The sequence below is a fragment of the Pleuronectes platessa genome, chromosome 11 (assembly GCF_947347685.1).
Source record: "Pleuronectes platessa chromosome 11, fPlePla1.1, whole genome shotgun sequence".
Taxonomy (NCBI): domain Eukaryota; kingdom Metazoa; phylum Chordata; class Actinopteri; order Pleuronectiformes; family Pleuronectidae; genus Pleuronectes; species Pleuronectes platessa.
Window position 1 is genome coordinate 9229214 of NC_070636.1, and position 18677 is coordinate 9247890.

The 18677-nt window shown below is 40.9% G+C and overlaps 3 protein-coding genes across 3 annotated transcripts; 1 reads left to right on the top strand and 2 right to left on the bottom strand.

Moving 5' to 3' along the window:
- Nucleotides 1-351: 351 nt before the first annotated feature.
- On the top strand, nt 352-4421 carry tp53i3 (tumor protein p53 inducible protein 3). The gene is made up of 7 exons (XM_053434940.1): nt 352-485; nt 1430-1505; nt 1631-1804; nt 1899-2166; nt 2479-2691; nt 3277-3473; nt 4091-4421. Exons 2-7 carry the CDS (start codon nt 1452-1454, stop codon nt 4292-4294), a joined length of 1110 nt encoding a protein of 369 aa, XP_053290915.1. The 5' UTR covers nt 352-485; nt 1430-1451; the 3' UTR covers nt 4295-4421.
- Nucleotides 4422-5103: 682 nt separating this feature from the next.
- On the bottom strand, nt 5104-11318 carry LOC128451160 (SH2 domain-containing adapter protein F). Its single transcript, XM_053434939.1, has 8 exons — nt 10953-11318; nt 9599-9848; nt 9338-9439; nt 9052-9214; nt 8670-8927; nt 8413-8587; nt 7294-7413; nt 5104-6225 (listed from the first exon to the last, which is right to left on the bottom strand). The coding sequence occupies exons 2-8, from the start codon at nt 9842-9844 to the stop codon at nt 6039-6041; spliced, it is 1251 nt and encodes a 416-aa protein (XP_053290914.1). The 5' UTR covers nt 9845-9848; nt 10953-11318; the 3' UTR covers nt 5104-6038.
- Nucleotides 11319-13799: 2481 nt separating this feature from the next.
- Nucleotides 13800-17209, bottom strand: yju2 (YJU2 splicing factor homolog). The gene is made up of 8 exons (XM_053434339.1): nt 17068-17209; nt 16683-16783; nt 15662-15806; nt 15421-15555; nt 15148-15329; nt 14725-14884; nt 14409-14562; nt 13800-14214 (listed from the first exon to the last, which is right to left on the bottom strand). Exons 1-8 carry the CDS (start codon nt 17089-17091, stop codon nt 14090-14092), a joined length of 1026 nt encoding a protein of 341 aa, XP_053290314.1. The 5' UTR covers nt 17092-17209; the 3' UTR covers nt 13800-14089.
- Between the last annotated feature and the right edge of the window lie 1468 nt (nt 17210-18677).

Consider the following 18677-nt stretch of genomic DNA (forward strand, 5'->3'; position numbering starts at 1 on the left):
CCAGGTATAATTGGGTCCGTCTCTCCCTCATCTTGTTTGACAGTAAACCTAAATATTATTAAAACTTATTTTCAGACCGAACAATGAGTTGATTAATAGAGAGAATATTCAATGATTTAAAAATGCATGGCAGTTGCAGCTCTATTATCTTCTCCATCAAAGATATAACTGTACATTACTGTATCGCTCCATTTGCTTTACTTCAACTGGACTTGTTTTGCCTGTTAATATTCAAATTGGTCCTAAACTTACATCCTCACTGATCCTGTTGGTGAAGATCAATATGATTATTGATTATTGTGTAATATTCCTTTAACATGGCTCGTCACAGTCACGCAGCCTGGAGCCTCCTCCTCTTCCTCTCCACAGTTTGGTGGTAAGGAGGAGGAGGAGGAGGAGGACGACCATGGCGCAACAAAACAAAACTTCCCACAATCTCACTTTCTCTTCTCCCAGTTGATGAAGCTTTAAACGTCTTTTATCAGGTGAGTTCATTTCTCGTTGCTTGAACATAATGTACAGATACAGAAACACTGTTTAACACTGTAAACTGTGCGCGGGTGCATCCTCTGCTTCTCGTGTCAACTTTAATACAACTTCATTCATCTGTTGCCAGTTTAAACACTTTAAATTCCCTAATAAACGTAACTAGCGGATCTGTTCACATTTCAGCGCATGCGCGTTGCGAAACGGGGGTATGTGTAACCGATCCTCAGTCAAATATATAACTTGTACAACTAGTTCAATAACCTTTAACTGTTCTTTCTCTTCTTCTTTCTTCTTCTGCTGAATAGTTTTGTTTTTCCATGTCCTTGGTTCGTAAATCATCTGTTCAAGTTGTAGATGTTTTTAAAACGCTGGTTCACTCAGATTATTAGAACAGCAACTGAAACAGATTTTCTGATTAAATGCAGATTTTTCTTTTTAGAGTCTGAGTGAAAGTTGATATTTTCAAATTTAAAAAATGCAATGATTCCTAAAATGTTTTCATCAAACAAATCAAGGTTTGATATTTAACAGCTTAACCAAAAACTGTTGTTTATGAATAACAATAATAAATACGAATTAAACAATTAGATACATTAAAAAATAGTTAATATCTTTACACCTAATTATTGCTGCAATTATCCATTAATGTCTAACTGTGTGCTCGGCTGGACAATTCTATATATAAGAAAAAAAACTCAAACACATTCACAACTTATCAAGTATGGACTGGAGTAAAGAAAATGTATTTGTTTATTCTGAGAATCATATACAACACTAAGCACAGTGCTTTTGTTTTATGTAAGAAGGCACTAAAGCATGTTTGCAGTTCGATATTATATTGTTATGTGATCTATAACTAATTGGGAGGATCACATTTGCAGTTTCTGTAAGAACCGTCATTGCCACTGAGGTTAACTTCCCTTTTGTTCTGTTTTCACAGCTGCCTCTGCTGGACCTGTCAGATGCATCACATCCTGCACCCTGGAAGAGTTTTATGGGGAACCGTCTACCAGACAGTGAGTGTTTGAATTCCAAACTAAAAGCTTTCATGAAGTTGCCTCAGGTTGAATTGGACACAGCATTTATAGGGGATGCAACACTGGTATTTGAATAGTTAAACCCAACTTAATTCCTTCACTAGTCCTGGAGAAAGTGTTGCACGAGTTTTGCCAAGATGATGCAGGCGGTGTGTGTGGACGTCCCCGGAGGACCAGAGAATCTGCTGCTGCGGACTGTCCCCAGACCTCAACCCAAAGATGGAGAGGTCCTGATTAAAGTTCATGCTACTGCTCTGAACAGGGCAGATTTACTGCAGGTACACTGGTTATGTTATCACCTGTGGACAGAAATCAGATGCATTGCGGCCAAATAATAAAGTGAATTACATCCGGGCTCTTGATTTTCCACAGAGGCGGGGACTGTACCCACCTCCCCCAGGGGAGAGCGACATAATCGGCCTGGAGGTGGCTGGGACCGTGGACACGCTGGGCCCTGGGCTGAAACAAGGCTGGAGGCCGGAGGACAGGGTCATGGCCCTGCTCAGTGGAGGAGGATACGCAGAATATGTTGCTGTGCCTGAGGAGCTCCTCATGCCCGTTCCCCCGAATCTCACCCTGTCTCAGGCTGCTGCCATCCCAGAGGCCTGGCTCACCGCTTTCCAGCTGCTGGCTCTCGTCGGTATATCAGCAACTACAAACAAAAAAACACAACCAAACATCAAATAATAGATGTTTAAACTGGCATATTTGATGAAGAATTAATAAACACATTTTGATTTGATAATCGCTACATAAATAATAGTACATCTATTCATGACGGATCATTTAAGTTGCAACTGGTTGTTTATAAAAAAAAAGGTAAAATAAACAAGGAATAATACCTTTTTAAAACATCCATTCCTCCCTGTGTCCTCAAGAAAGACACATGAAAACAATTATTTAAAATGAATTCCTTCATCAGCACATTCCCTCTCTGTCTTCTCGGCTGCAGCTCAGGTGAAGGAGGGTGAGGTGGTGCTGGCTCACGCTGGAGGCAGCGGCGTGGGGACGGCTGCCGTTCAGCTGGTCCGTCTGTTCGGCGCCGTGCCCATCGTCACGGCCGGGAGCGCAGAGAAGCTGAAGATGGCCGAGGAACTGGGAGCCGCAGCCAGGTTCAACTACAAAGAGGAGAACTTCTCACGGGGAGTCCAGGACTTCACAGGAGGTGAACTGTGGAATCACTTCTATGATGATATTGCACTTTTGATTCATCCAATATGATGCAAGTCTGTAAATTTATTCTATACACTTTCTATTTCTTCACAATCATAATAGAGATCGTGGTTCATAATGACTATTGGCTATTGTCATTTGTTGATGGAAATATTAAATAAACTACTGTTCTTGTCACCAGAACCAGTCAACAAATCCCCCAAAACACCAAAACCAACATTGGGATTGTATTGGGACATATAGAGACCTAGTTTATTCAAAAGGCTAAATGATTTCCTTAAACAGCTTTTTTGGGGGGGGTTCTCAAAATGGTGTTCTAGATGAAATATTGAATTTGTTTGGGACTATTTTCAGCTGTGGATTAATACACAATCGGAGGCCAAGTAGGGATGATGTTCGTTTATTAGTTCCACTAAAAATAAACAACAGTCTGCATCTGAATGAAGGAACATATGTTGCTCATTGTCGGTTCTGATCTTTCATGGGATTTGTTGACAAGTAGAATATCACCAGACTTTAAAATAAATACATATTGCAACTATATTCATAATACAATAACTTCATTGTAATTTCACAGGCAGAGGAGCAGACGTCATACTGGACTGCATTGGCGGATGTAACTGGGAGCAGAACGTGAGCTGCTTGGCCACGGATGGACGCTGGGTGCTGTACGGCACCATGGGCGGCCGGGCGGTGGAGGGAGATTTCCTGGGCAAGCTGCTCGCCAAGCGAGGACACTTGCTCAGCAGCCTCCTCCGCTCCCGCAGCCTTCAGGTGAGAGTTCCAACAAATTAACAACAAGTTGACAGAGATGTAATGAAAATCTGACAGGTTTCAATTGCTCCCTTATGAGCAGTCTCGTGTCTTGTTTTTGCCAAATGAAGCAATTTAAATAGAGTAAATGTAGATGGACGATGTGTCTCCACTTCTAATAAAGCCAAAATATCTCGAACACGAATGCTGCCGTCTTTAGTATTTGGAGCAGAAGCGATTAGAGGATGAAGCTGTGGTATCAAGTTCCTGGCTTTATACAGGCTCAACCAATCGTGAGTCAGTCTCAGCTGTCAATCACGACATTTCATCCCATTTTCACAGCAAATATCTAGCAGAAAACAAACTTACTGGCAAAATAAGCATTTGAACATTTATCAGTTTGAGAAGAACTACATAAAATGACAGAAACCATCTTTGAGTAAAAGTTAAAGCGTGTACAATGACGTATTAGTTGGAAGTGGGTTTTTATGACCTATATAGCAGCCAGCCACCAGGGGGCGATCCGTTTTGTGGATCCATAATGTCCTCCATCTTAATATGTCTATTTCTATGCTGTTAACACATCTCTTGTATTTATTCACACGTCTGTGACTAAGATGGACTTTTTCTCTCCTCAGTACAAAGCGGACCTGGTCCAAGCCTTTTCTACTCGAGTGGTACCGCACTTCTCGGACCAGGCTGCTTCCCTGAGGCCGGTGATTGACAGCACGTTCAACCTGGAGGACATCGCAGCGGCTCACAGGCACATGGAGGCCAATAAGAACATGGGCAAGATTATCATCAATGTGATTCCACAGAAACAGGAAACTCAGAAGCAGTGATTTTGACTGAAATGCCATTGCCCTGATATGTATTCTTGATTTATGCCAAACGATTTTCCTACAAATTTTATTGTGATTTTATATGATTAAATATACAGCATCAAAAAATAAAATAATCCAAATACGACATATTCCTACAGTGCAGTTTCTTTGTGATTAGTGATAAAAAAGTACACTACCCATCTTTAAAGATTGTGTTCATACTGGATATAGAGTTTTTTTTGTGCCCAGATAGAAACTTTTGCAGAAGTAATTTAAACTGCACTGTATATTTTCACCACTAGATGTCACTAAATCATACTTTTTACAATACATTTCTAGAGCTGATAACACATTCAAACGACATTTTTTTTTTTTTTAATGTTTTTTACCATTTATAAATGTATACATTTTATAGATGCACACAAAAAGGTAGTATACAACTGCAGTCTGTGAAAAGGTGGGTGAACAACATTAAAATATTAACAGTTCTTATTTGAATCCTCAAATACCTGATTTGTCGATAGAAACAGGAGAGGACCCTAGGGATGCATGTACTAAGATACTTGGAAAAAATATTTCAATAAATCCTTTCAAAAACACAATACTATTGATTCCCATTTGATGCCACACATTTAAGTTTCCACTCCACTTGTCCATCTCTTAATTCCACTTCAACAGCATCTTCATACATTCATTCAAGGCCGAAAGGTAAATTATCTTCAGCTTTTGCAGTAGGCAGCAATCCTACCACAATTTTAGTTTGTAATTACTAAAACCTTTAGATATAAAAGTCACAAAGGCGAGTACAAAAATAAACAATGCACAGGTGATTTAAAAACAGGCAACTTTTATTTTCAACAGACATAATATCTTATAAAAGCACAGTAAATAATCTACCAAAGCGTCTTTTATAATCGTGATCACAAAGCCACAAGCTTTCAATATAATACTGTAGTAATTACCCTCTAAACTAGTATTGCAGGAGTCTGTTACTGTGTGAAGTTAACGAGTCGTGTCCGTTGTGTTTCACACTCATTAACCTGATGAACTGCAGCTTCCAATCATTCACCAGCTCAGGCGTCTGAAACACTGTGAAACCCGGAGCTCACACACAGCCGGGGTTACATATGAAGTGTTTGGTTTGTAACTGACATCAAGGGATGAAAACAGTGTTGCTTGTAGTTACAGCACATTTTTACTGCATTTTCTACCGACTAGGTCTACCTTTTGGATTTGTGTGTCACTTTATAACAAGATATTGACATGTGAATAACTGCATTGGATGAATAATCAACTTGGACTACTGGCACATGCTTAAGCTGAAAGGAATGCACCACTGTTACCCTGTCAGGCATCCGGCAGCAACAAAATCTCAGTGCAATATCCTTAAAACTCTTTTGTCTTCAGACACCTCAAGACTGAAGTTTGTATTTCTCCTCTTAACTAAAACTTCGAAGCTACCAAACTCGATAGATGATCACAATCGAGGTACAGGAACTTCAGCGATGATACCAGTTCACAGACGAAGGTTCATGAGGCACTGAGCTCTGTCATTAAACTGCCAGTGTAGTTACTGGGATTGTGGGGAACAAAAATAAAATAAAAAGGAAACAATGGCACCAAACAGTCCAATCTCCTGTGGGCCGTACTGGAAGAGTGGCTAAGACCAAAAGGCGTGTGGGAATAGAGGGTAGACATGGTTAAATATTGAGTATATGTTGTGTTCAGTAGCACCGGGAGAAAGAGTTTGTGTTGGTCAGCGTCAGAGGGTCTGAACGATGACAGGATACAGTAGGGACATGTGTTCTGCGCTTCGGATCGGCAGCTTGTGTGTCGTGTAGTGATGGATGACCTCGGGGATGGTGGAGAAGGGAGGGCTGTTCTCCCCTAGCACATAACGCCCGTCTCCAGACTGAGTGAACTTCATGTGCATGAAGCCTTTGCAGCTCCTGGGAAATAAGGAAAGAGGAACAGGAGAGGTGAGTCTGTGTTGACGAGCTTCACTGGATTTTGAATTAAAAAAGGTTCAGTGTGTGAGATTTAGGTTAAAGGGATGAATATAAAATAATCCTAGTGATGTTTTCACTAGTGTGTAATCATTTAAATTGTTGTCTCCTTCTCCTGTATATTTCTCTACTGTGGCCGCCATGTTTTTTTACAGAAGCCCAGACTGGACAACTAAACAGCTTTAGAGTTTTTATGACAACTGAAGGCGACCACAGGTTCTCTTTCATGTTAGGTAAGGGAGGGTCAGGTGAGGGGTATTCGGCCTAAACATGCATCTTCACCACTAGATGTCACAAAGTTCTACACACTGAATCTTTAACAGGTGAACAGCCCTTTGTGAAGCATAGATCAAGTGTGTAGACGGAAAAAAGTTGATAAATTAAAAGTTGCCTCGAGGTTGAAATCTGAGAATATTCTGAAACAAATCCCAAATGAGGCAAAAACTGGATCAGATAATTTTGGAAACAGAGCAATGCAGTTAACTAGATTAGAATTCCCCTTTAAGAGATTGCAGCGATGTTCAAATTAACACAGTATGAGGAGACCTATTTTTAGATCAAGTGCAGCTCACAGCTGAAGAAATGCTGCATCTCAAGTAGTTTCCCACCATGCAGTACACTACCAGCGTCTGGGCACTGGGACTCAACATGGTCAAAACGTTCAGTGTGAACACCAACTTGTTTCAATTTGTAAAATGAAAGATGGGACACACGCTTTAAAGTCAAATAAGCAAAGCAGTAAATATATTTTACCAGGTGAAAACAGCCTTTAAAATGTTACAATCCCCATTTCCAGTGAGCGCACAATGGTAATGTATGATTTGAGAAAAAAAACACCACCCTGTCGCACAAATTCACACATTGCTCCGATAGCTGCGCTGGACGAGTGTAATAACACAAACATCAAATTAAAGACAAACCAACAGATACAACTGCCACGGAGATGAGTCAAGTCCAGACGTGAATGTGTTGAAAGCGAGTGTAAACGACAGAGTCAATAGGAGCGTCTACCTGAGTGAGAGCGAGTAGTCGTTGCGGCAGCTCTGGCTGTTCCTCACCAGGTAGGAGCTCTCTTTGCACAGAGTGAGCAGCGTCTCTGCCTCCGAACGGCTCAGGGCTCCATGGTACCATCTGCAGGTGACCGGGAGGAAACACTTCGTTATGATGTCGGTTCTTCTCTTAAGTCTAAAGTTACACTGTGAAGATTTCCTGTAAACACCCTGTGACTGTTCAGTGGATATTTTCCCTGACAAGTGAGACATTTGCAGAGTGGCTGTTATCTGGGCGTATATAACTGCCTCCTGTAGTTCTTTACCTGCAGTTTGTTAAAAACTGTGAAACCAAATATATTGATAATTGATCGATCATTTCATCTTCCAAATGCCAAAATACATTACAACCAGCTTCTAAAACGTGTTTCTGGTTTTCCCAGCCTCCTAACGAAGAATAATAATAAACTGAAAATATTCAGGTTTGACGGGTGGTTGGAAAAAGTAGAAAATTAAGATTAAAATGCGGGAGACCTTGAAAAGTGGGAAAAGTTAATGCGATTTTTAAAACTACGTTCCAACATCTTATTGACCTAACCGTTGATCAACACAATAATCTGTAAAGTCATCAATTAAATTGAATCCCTAGTCACAGTCCTTCATTGTCGATTGTTTTTTCCTGCAGCACAGCCAGCGAAGGCAGCTGAACTTTGTGAGACACAGCCTAGTTCCAGACCTCTGAATCACCATTCACATTTTGTATTTGTTCAGCATTTCAAACAAGTCTGACGTTGTGGCCGTTGAGGGCTTGTTTCTTCCCGATTAGAGAAACAAATGACAGACTGTGAGCAGATGATGCTTGAAATGCTCCATAGCCAAAACGGTATGTTAATAACATACGAGTGATAGCTTGACAGTGGCCTTTTATGCAAAACCACAAAGAGTCATTGCAATAAAACAAATGTGAGCCACCAGACACATAAATATACAACTGGAAAAATAATAAACGTAACTACTGACTTCATACACTATACAGGAAATATCAAAGATTTTTCGTGGCCCCTTACACTTCCAGATGTTAAAAAAAAAACTCTATAAAATCCCATCCGTCCCAATGGAGTTGTTGAACATGTCGACTTACACTTGTCTCTCCAGATGCAGAAACGGATCCACTCTCTCCCCCAGGAGTGGAGGGGTGTCACCAGCCAGACGGAGTGTAGAGGCCTCGGCACTGGTGGAGGTGGTTCCCGTCTTCGTGAGCCTGGTCTGTTCTGTCTGAGCTCGCGATCGCTCCCTTTCTGCCCCTTCAAACTGGACTGTGGCCAGAAAGAAGATGCAGCCGGTTAGTTTAAGACACATTAGGAACCGGGACAATGAACAACAAGAATGAAAATGTACCCGCTAGAGCTTTGGAGATGTTGTCCTTCTTCCATTCCCAGGGCTGGTCATATTCATCAGCTGGCCGCTCATCGTCCTGTGGGAGCCGGCTCTCCCTGCTGTCTATCAGGCCCAGTCCGCCCTCAACCTTCTGACTCTGCTGTTGTGCTGGTGGAGCGGCGCGGTGGTGGTGAAGAGTCCTCTCCTCGTATGGGTTATCATACAGCTGACCAGGATCTCCACTTCCTGATCGGTTAGTCATTCCGCCGTGCTGCAGTTCTTTTAGAAGAAAACAAACAGATCAAATTACTTCCTGTTGAATTTTACGGTAACAACATGCTAGTGTTTGTCCCTTTGTATAAATGACACATTTTAACCTAGAAGTTAAGAGCTTGTGATAAACCTGAGATGATCCGCTGGGCCTCAAATGGCTCCATGTAGCTGCAGCAGTCTGTCGGTGCAGGTTTGGGCTCCCAGGTTGATCTCACTCTTGGGTCTGGACGGGCATCAAACGGGTCAGAGTAGTCTGTGTCACTGTCCGAAGCTGCTGGGGCAGAGGGAACCACCTTGGGAGAGAGAGGGAAACAATAAGGATTTAACAAGAAAAATGGGGAGGAAGATCTGGAAATGTGAGAAATTTCACTTTTCCCAGCAAGGAAAATGAATCAGAAGACAAAGAGAACACTTACTGGTTCTTCTTGAGCTAACACAGGACTCAAGGGGATTTTACAGCGACCAAACTCCTGAGAGTCCACTTTGATGAGTCTGTGTTTAGGAGACACCACTTTCACCTGGAATGTAACATATAGAAACGAAACACTTTCAATAATAATCCAAACAAATGCTGAAAAATCTGGAACATGAGCAGTTGAGGTGATAAATATGAGCTCAGTATTTATCATCCAAAAAGTAAACTCATCCATCTGTGCATGGATGGAAGCAGACCGTACCTCCACACCATTCGGCAGCACTGAACCAAATGCAGGGAAAGAGGGAAGGCTCATTGTGGAACTGCAGGAGCTGAAACCGCCATTCTGCTGCTCCTTATCCGATGGCTGGTATGGGTCCTCGAAATCGAGTTCCTTCTGAGCTCGGTAAGCCCTCAAGATCTCACTCTCGGTGTAATCTGGCCTCGGGGGCTGTGGAGGGTCACGCCTGCTGCCGAAGTTGAGGTAGTCCTTCAGCCACTTTGCCATGGATCTGGGGATGACATTCAAATCAAATTTATTTATGGCCTGTAAACACATCTGTACAGCAGGCAACATTAAAATACTGATCATACATTTCAAGAAGATTAGATGAACCTTTATTGATCCTCAGTACAGGAAATTAACAATCAAAAGAGCAGCACGAGGAAGTGGCAAATGAAGAAAGAATAAAAATGGAATACAACAGAAGTAGAAATATTGGCACTTATACTGTTAAATGTTTTTCTACATGTGCAATATGAAGATAGGGATAAGTTGTGCAATTTGTCCAATTATTTTTAATATACAATATATAATATATAAAGTGCAGCAGCTCTCTCTTTAACTAAAGATGTTAATGCTTGAAATAGGAATGGAATAAAAACGAATAAATGACATGTAGAAATAAGAAAATTAAGTGCAGCGTGACAAAATGTACAGTGAATGGTTTGCACATGAACCCTTGTATTGCACAGACAGAATATAAATATATATATTTAAAAAATTGGTATTTAATACACATAAATAACACTGATGAGATAAGTCATGTCGTGGCGATAGAACAACATGAAGCCAGTCGTTTAAAAATAATTAACATGCAAGTTATTAGTGTCCGGTTAGTTAAGTGGCCTGATGGCACAACAGTGACCGGGAGTTGGAGTCACTTTGGGGCTTTTGTTTGCATGTGTTAGCCCCAGTTAGCCCACAATGGTTGACAGGGACAAAATTGACGAACTTAAAAGATAATCAACAGGTTCAGAGAAAAGACTTCCACGTTTAACACGATCACAGCTTTGACCCTGAGGTAAAGCGGACCGTGTGGTTTTAGATCAATTCCGCAAATCACAGCAAGCTTTAACAACAACCGCTAGTTAGCATGTCGGGTAAATCGGGGGCTCCAATCAATTAGTTTAGTTAATCAAACCAGGTGATTGAAGCGTTTACTTCTGATTGATATATGGCAAAACGAACATGTCAGTCTGAACTCAAGTTGTGTTGCACGTGTGAAAAAGAAAACATGGTTTAAATCCGCCGAGTCGATGTTAGCCATATGTGTAGTATGTGCCAGAGCTAAGTGAAGCTAAGTGAAGCTAGCGTCGAGGCGTCCTGAACTCACCCTCTTTCTCTGCATTGACGGTTCTCGGGTCCGGTTGTTGTGTTTTCTCCTGGGTTCTATCTTCCGGTGTTTACCACACCGGGAAGACAAAACATGGTTGTCCGTGAAATCGGTGCCAACGTTGGTCAGGTGGGGCAGCTAACGTTAGCCTGACCTGGAGCAGAGCAAGCGGACCGCGGTGCAGAGTCACACCGTCCCCGACACAACAGTCTCCGGCTGGTTAAAGGGGACTGGAGGGGGTTTCGGATGGGTCGACACTAATGTGGGGCCACGAGTTCCTGCCTGATCGACACATGTGAACCTGGTGTATACCTGATGTAAACCTGGTGTAAACCTGGTGTAAACCCTTCGTCTGTAACATGTAGTTTCAGTCACATGGACAATATCATTATTAATTTAATTATTTAATTTCTCCAGTTGATAATGGAGACAAAGCTCTGCAAGCCAATTTCTGCTGGTGAAAGAAAACGACGATGGGTGCAGCTGAATGAAAAGTAAATATAAGATAGCAGTGATGATGATGATGACAAATTTTATATAATTTTTTTTATATAAAATTATATATTTAAAAAAATAAATTAAATTAAATATAAAAAAATTAATTAAATGAAATATAAAAAATTTAATAAAAAAAAAAAACAAACTGCGAAGCCTACTGCGCACATCCTGCGCAGAAGCCCAGTGCGCAGGAATTGCGCGGGCAGCTTTATTTTTTTAATTTTTTTTTTCCCTGTTTCTATATTTAATCATTTTTAATTTACATACTGTAAGATATTTAGCAATTAATAGGAGAGATTGTGCCAATTTTAATAGTTCAGTGTATTGCCACCTGGAATATGGGAAAGAGTGGGTTATGAACCCGGGTCCCACTTGTCGGTGAACTGACGCTCTACCGACTAGGCCACACAACCTGCTGGTTGCCGTGAGGAACTAAGCACAAAAAGAAGATGGATAAATGATCGTGTGTGTGTGTCCATGACATTTTATGCTGCTTTTGATAAACACTTCAGAGAAAATATTTTCTACTTTACTTCATATATTTGACAGCCTTACTTAAAAGTTACTTTTATATTTTTAGCTTTTAGGTACTGGATGATTTAACAAACTTTTAAAACCTATTGTTAGAGAATAACCCAGTACTTTTCCAACCTTGTCTTCGGACGCCTTACAAGAATCACAGTCTGCTGTGATGTCCCGAGGCTGCCCCCTGCTGGCTGCTGGTTTCCTCTGCTGCTCTATCTTGGTTTGTGCAGCTTGTGATTAACTAAAGTTGTCCATAAAAGAAAATCTTTAATATCCTTCAAGGGCAATTTGCTGTACAACCAGCAATCAGTGCATGACAAAAATAAACCAATATATACAATGTTAATAAAACACAAAATAAAAACCCTATAGACTAAGTAGCAGGGGAAAATTAACTTTTAATAAATGAATTGATACAGAAAATTACCTGTCAACTATTTAGATATTCTCAAAACATTCTACTTTTAATTTCCTGTTGTGATTCTAATAATTATTTATGTTGGTGACATTTCCTTGATAAATGGGTGGAGGTTTTATTACCTCTGCTAAGGAGGCTATGTTTTCATCTCTGATTTGTCAGTCAACAGGTTTATGTAATAAACTACTGGACCAATAACCACACAACTTGGTAGAAGGAAGCTGCATGGATGAGAGATGAACCTATACAGTCTACTGAATGAATCTGGAATCTTCTCTCAAAAAACATTTCCCCCCCACAGGGTTTGTAGTGTGAAGCTAATGAGGTGTTTTATGAAGATGTGATCGAAAACGTCAGACCAAGTGAATCCACTTTATTTCAGCATGAACAGAAAAAAAGAACAGTTCCTCAGAGCAGCATGATGCATAAAAAGAGATGTATAAAAACCTACTCATTTTGGCAGCATAGTAGGGACATTTGCTGATGTCACCACCCGTGGCTCCGTGGACAGGCAAGCCAGCATCTAAAACATCCTCCTGGATGGCTCCCTGTGTTAAAAAGTCAGGTGGCGGCTCGCACAGAATTTGCGCTTCCACCTCAGGTGTGTCCCTGACGTACACGCTGCGGTGATAGACTGCGGTTAGAGTCAAAGAGAAAAAAGATTAAATTATCCGGTGCACAATTCAGAAAGCACCGCAAAGTAGAGGAGGAGAAGAAAGAACAATATAGAGGTAAGAATCCCCCCGATTGTGGACATTATTAATGTTTATTTGTGTGGTGGACATGACATGATATGCTATCAGTACAGGACTCTTTTAAATTTTTATTATATATTTTTACTGTTTTTTATAGCTTACAAATTGGTCTGCCTTTGTGTGCATCTGTATACAGTCCAAATGTTCTTGGGGATGCATGACAGGTTGCGTGTGTATGTTGGGGGGAACCAATTTGAAATCTTGCCTAGGGTGCCAACATTTCCAGGGCTGGCCCTGACCCTGCGGATGCCCTGTCACCACATATGGACAAAACACAAAAGGTTTCTGGACAATTAGCTGGATCTGCAGTTAACATAACAAAAATACTGTAGCTGCATGTAGCTGTAAAATAAACATGTCACCTGAAAATCATTGTCTTCAAGCTTGATAATGGAAATATAGTTTTCTGTCCAAGCAAATGTTAAATGACAAATTGACTAGAATTACATAAAACCTATCACTGCCAGTGCTTTTACAAATGCTCATTTCACCCTTTTCAGCTCCCAGAAAAGTTTGTAGTTAGATTTGTATAGTTACATAAACGTTTTGACAGTGAATGACCATAAGAACAAAGAATTACCAATTCACATTAATAAACTCCGAATTTTGAGGTGTTGCAAAATGTAAAACATATTACATGAAACAAAACTGTTACAGTTGAACTGATTTTAATAAACATTAAAAATTCAAACATTGCCATTAGGTATAGGTAAAATTCTCAACAAAAACAGGTCTATGAACAAGTGGGATGTGACGCGGAAGATTATTTCGGTTTCACTGGATATGGATAACAAACAATACAATTCCTGCTCATAACAGTCGCACATAGTTTTTTTTTCTTCCGGGGGTAGACACTTGAGCTGGTTTACACACTATTTTGTGCAGAGCAAAGAAGTCCATATCATCACAATTGTTTGTCAATAACTCAAGTCAACTTCCGCTCAGTCGCTGTCATTGCTGTCACTGTCTGAATACGCGCCCAGCAGGCTGAGAGACGAAGAGACCTTTTGAGTGATCATGGGCTTTGAAGCATTTGTGGACTCTGTCGTCTTTGATGCAAGTGAATCTGTAAAACAAGGCAAAAGATTACAGTGACTTTCGAATCGTTTACAAATGTTTAACTAAAGATGTAAATAAAAACAGCTAAAGATGGATGTTTGTCCGGAAAATTTGAAACATACAAAAATCACACGTGTAAATGTAGTGTACTGATCATTACTAGTATTCATGAGGTCATAAACTGAGAACCTGATGTGTTACCTGTTTTCAAAGATGAAGCAGCAGTACTTGGTTTGTTGACAGTTGGTTTCCTTTGCACCACCAGGGACCCCAGAGATTTTACACCACCCAGTGTCCCCACACTCTGCTCCCAGCTCTCAATCTTGGCCTTCTTCACTACTCCGGCTGAGGCTCCCTGGAGAAACACAGCATGAGATGAATATTCACAGCTCACAGCCTCCTTTTCAAGCTTTTTTTATTAGCTGCCTCTTCATAACACATACTACATAATACTACAGAGCTGGCAATTCCACACTACTACCACATATACTGTCTGTATGCGAGTGGTCGTACAAACCTGTGTCTCTGTGGGTTTGCTAGCCGTGAGGATGTCTGTAGGTTTGTTCGCGCTGGACTTGTTTGACTGGGAGCTGCTGCTCTCTGCTTCTTCTTTCTCCGAGTCCGGGTCAGAGTCAGAATCCCTCAGTCTTTTTATGAGGGCTCGTTGCAACATGTCCCTGAGAAACAATGTCTGAATTCAGTCTCGGTTCGTTTTTTAAAAATGATTCCTGCTCAAGTCAACATTGATTATAAGAAGAGTGAATGACAAACGTAAAGACATGCGCAGAGATCAGGTCTATGGGAGATTATGCAGTGGCCATGTAGTCTTAGGGAAGGCCGGCAAACTACTTATATTTATCCAATTATGGAAAAGACTTAAAATATAAAAGTTTAAAACGTCTTTTACTGCCCATTGTGTATTTCAACCTTATTCACTAACCTGGTTTCCAGCTCATCCTCTTCTTTCTCCTGTTCGACCTTCCTCTTTTCAATATCTCTGTACAGGCCGATCATTCCCTCGAAGTCCACCTGAGCCTGCCTCTGGTTCAGCTCCTGAAGCTCCTGAAGATTCTCTATAACCTCCATCTCCATCTTGGAATCCTTTGTGCGGTTCTCCAACACCTGGCCGAAGATGGAAACCATTTAGCTTCTCTGGGCAAGAGCCTGAACGCTGCCCAGTGACACAACAAATGCTGATTGTTTATGCACCGACCTTCATGGGGTTGTTGAGTTCCTCCTCTTCTCGCTCATCCTGGATTCTCTTCACCTCCTCCTCAATTAGTTTCTCCGCTTGGAAGTTTCGTGTCGCACCATGCTCCATTGCATAATCTGTGTTTACTGGATCAGTCTACGGGAGATAATAAGACACTATGTTATGCAGGAGATGTCACAAAGTAGTTGTTTGGTCTGATTTCAGTAAAGTACCTGTAATAATTAGATCATTAAAAACTCACCTTAAACGTAATCTCAGCAAGACATCGAGTGCATTTGATGTAGAAACGGAAGATGGGGAGTCCCATGTACAGCTCATTGATAATCGTCTCTTTGCGTGCATTGAACTTCTTCCCCTTGTAGATGTACTCTCCACATGTTTTACACCTGCAAACAACCAGACAGAAGCTGAAGACACAGGATTCATATCTAGAATCAGAAAGTCATGTTCGCTAAGAGCTAGTCCTGTTCCAGCTGCAAATACAACTAAAATCAGAAGGGACTCTTACGTCTTTGATGAAATTATCCATCGAATCCCACAGATAGTCAGCAATAACTGAAACTATGTTTTGAGGTTGTTCTCCATTTTCTAGGTCATCTCTTGGAATGTGTCTCAGTGAAAATGTGTCAGCATGCTAGGTATAAGTGTCCAATTTCAAATGTCTCTGTGTGTTTGTGCGTGTTGACCAATGAGCGACAAGACCTTAATTGCTACAAAGAGTAATTTACACTAATATTTTGGTTTATTATTGCGAACAACTCTTTCAACAAAAAACATCTTATCCCATGTGCTTCTCCGTGTCATGTGTTTACCAATCACTATGTTGAAAAACACAAGGAAATGTTGACACTTGGCTCAATAGAGGTTGAAACCCATTACACCAGAGTCCAGGTGAAAAACACCTGCTTCATGAGAACAATGAGATCTATGGGCGGAGACAGATCTTCTCAATGAAAGCTGGTTCTCTGTTCTCCAACACAAAGCTTTTAAATGTAAATGTGTTGCAAAGCATGGTCACTAGTGGATCAATGTCCTGAGATCCCAAATGCAATCTTGTGACACCCACGCTTTGCTGGATGTCAACGTTCCTCACACACTTGTGTTGTTTATGCCGGTGTGTTGAAAACAGCTACTTTGATCCTCGAATGAAACACCAGGAGCAAGTTGTGTTGCATGATGTTAAACCTGCTGCTGCTGTTGTTGACAATGATGATGATGATGGTGATAATGTTAAATGTAGTGTGAGGAGGAGTAAGACATACCTCATATTGAATGGAGCCATCAATCTGACCACATACTGTCGATCCTTCGGGAGTTTGAGCTTTGGGATTTTGGACGGATCGAAATCCGGAGGGTAGTATTTCTGAGGGAAAACAAAACATAAATATAAGATACCGGAAATCATTAAATAATAAACAACAAGGCAGCAACGCAAACTGGTGGCAACAGCGACCACGTGTTTCACATTCTAAAAATCCTCAAATACAATCACGATGTACTTTGAAGGTCTGATGTGAGCGGATACAATTACTGCTAGCTACACCGCACTTAGCTTCAGAGCTAACGTTAGCCTACTCGGTGGATTACACAGCTAACTGTACCTTCACACGACTTCACAGGGCAAAACATGTTCGGTCGTTTACTTACGTTCAACACTTTTCTTTCAGACATTGTTGCTTTGGATAGAAACCAAACGACGACCAGGAAACGGAGGAGGAAACTGTAAGGTCAAGATTAAATCGTGGCTACGTTAAGCTCGTAGAAGTACTTCCGGTGTCAACAGGAAATGACACTGATGTGGAAAAGTGCCAGTGGCTGCTGCCTTTGTGGTCACATTGTCTGAGGGATCTCACAGACATTCTGCAAGGACACTTAGTTAAATACACTAACAACCATTAGAAAATTTAGAATATACTTATTGCTAATCCTTCATCTTAAAAATATGTTTATGAGTTTATGAACTTTTATGGTGTAAAAGCATCAGTGCGTATACTAGACAAATGACAAACAAAGCATTACACATCAACCAGCTTCTGACCTACTACTTTTTAACCAAGTTTTATTCTCAAGTCTTCAGTATTTATATGAATTCAGTTGACTGACAATGACTCCATGGGCAGCAATATTGATGAAATAATATCCTGTTAAAATAAAGTGAAAATGTACTGATATTGAAGCAAACTCTTATTTATTCTTTCCCGGCTAACCAGAAATCTCAAGTACCAAGGTTACCAGGTACAAATTGCAATAACAGACACATACAGTAGGTTTTATTCCCAAATTCCAAATGTAGATCCAGTGGCAATCATCAGTTGAGGTCACATTAAACAGTACGTATGCTAAAAAGAGAACAAAGTGCCCATAAATCCTGCAATCACAACACTGTGGGATTTCTGGGTGTGGACCTTATATACAGTCTATGGTGTGAACGTGGTGCTTTTGGCACCGCTGTTTGTTCATTAGACAAGTAAGGGATGCAAGTGGAGCCAGAGGGAATCCCGTAAACTGCAGGGGAACAAATAAACATCTCTTTATTGTCCTCAGCAGGCATACAATACAGTGGCATGTGCACTGGTTGCTTCTGTGCCGGACAATTATCCAGGATTACGCCCCACTCGCACTGAATTTGATCTTCCTGATAGTTATTCTGATATTCACCAGAAGAAGAGGGGGCAGGAGTGCTACTTGAAATTCAACACCACACGGAGAGAGCCCTCTGTGTGTAGAAGTCTCACAAATTAAAGGACTTATTTTCACATCTGACTTGTCATTGAAGGATATGTACCAGTCTGATTGAGAGCATTTACACTTCACAGAGTCATGTCAGTAGGATGAAGACCAGTGTGCACAACACCAGGACCCTGAAACTAAAGCAGCTTGACAGCCCAGAATCCACCCATCATTCATTACATTATTTATATTCATGCTTTTCCTTCTGTTACACATCAAAAAACCTCAACCCCCAAATGGCATCTTTCCAGTTTGGTCATTGGCGTCCTACTTACCTTGACTTTGACTGAACCCATTCTGAGGTTGTGTGGCTTTTAAGAGCAATAAAACCGGGATTATTAATTCAAGTTCTGTGCCATCAGTGCTCACCCAATCCCCCCAATCCCTACCAGAAGCACAGAATTTATGAATAACCATGAGATGGCTGGTACCCCATATCATGTTATCTCAACATGAATTGACTATGTGTGCCACGTGCCATCATCATGAAAACTGCAAACATCATTGGTCTCATTTTACGCTGCCAT

What these genes read in the sequence shown, in the direction of transcription:
- tp53i3 (XM_053434940.1), top strand. Translation starts at nt 1,452, where the DNA reads ATGCATCACATCCTGCACCCTGGAAGAGTTTTATGGGGAACCGTCTAC. An exon ending in GGGGAACCGTCTACCAGACA is followed by an intron (nt 1,506 to 1,630) that starts GTGAGTGTTTGA and finishes TTCCTTCACTAG; the next exon opens with TCCTGGAGAAAGTGTTGCAC. An exon ending in TCCGCTCCCGCAGCCTTCAG is followed by an intron (nt 3,474 to 4,090) that starts GTGAGAGTTCCA and finishes TTCTCTCCTCAG; the next exon opens with TACAAAGCGGACCTGGTCCA.
- LOC128451160 (XM_053434939.1), bottom strand. Translation starts at nt 9,844, where the DNA reads ATGGCAAAGTGGCTGAAGGACTACCTCAACTTCGGCAGCAGGCGTGAC. An exon ending in TGTTAGCTCAAGAAGAACCA is followed by an intron (nt 9,215 to 9,337) that starts GTAAGTGTTCTC and finishes CTCTCTCCCAAG; the next exon opens with GTGGTTCCCTCTGCCCCAGC. An exon ending in GGCCCAGCGGATCATCTCAG is followed by an intron (nt 8,928 to 9,051) that starts GTTTATCACAAG and finishes TTCTTCTAAAAG; the next exon opens with AACTGCAGCACGGCGGAATG.
- yju2 (XM_053434339.1), bottom strand. Translation starts at nt 17,091, where the DNA reads ATGTCTGAAAGAAAAGTGTTGAAC. An exon ending in CTGAAAGAAAAGTGTTGAAC is followed by an intron (nt 16,784 to 17,067) that starts GTAAGTAAACGA and finishes GTTTTCCCTCAG; the next exon opens with AAATACTACCCTCCGGATTT. An exon ending in AACTCAACAACCCCATGAAG is followed by an intron (nt 15,330 to 15,420) that starts GTCGGTGCATAA and finishes ATCTTCGGCCAG; the next exon opens with GTGTTGGAGAACCGCACAAA.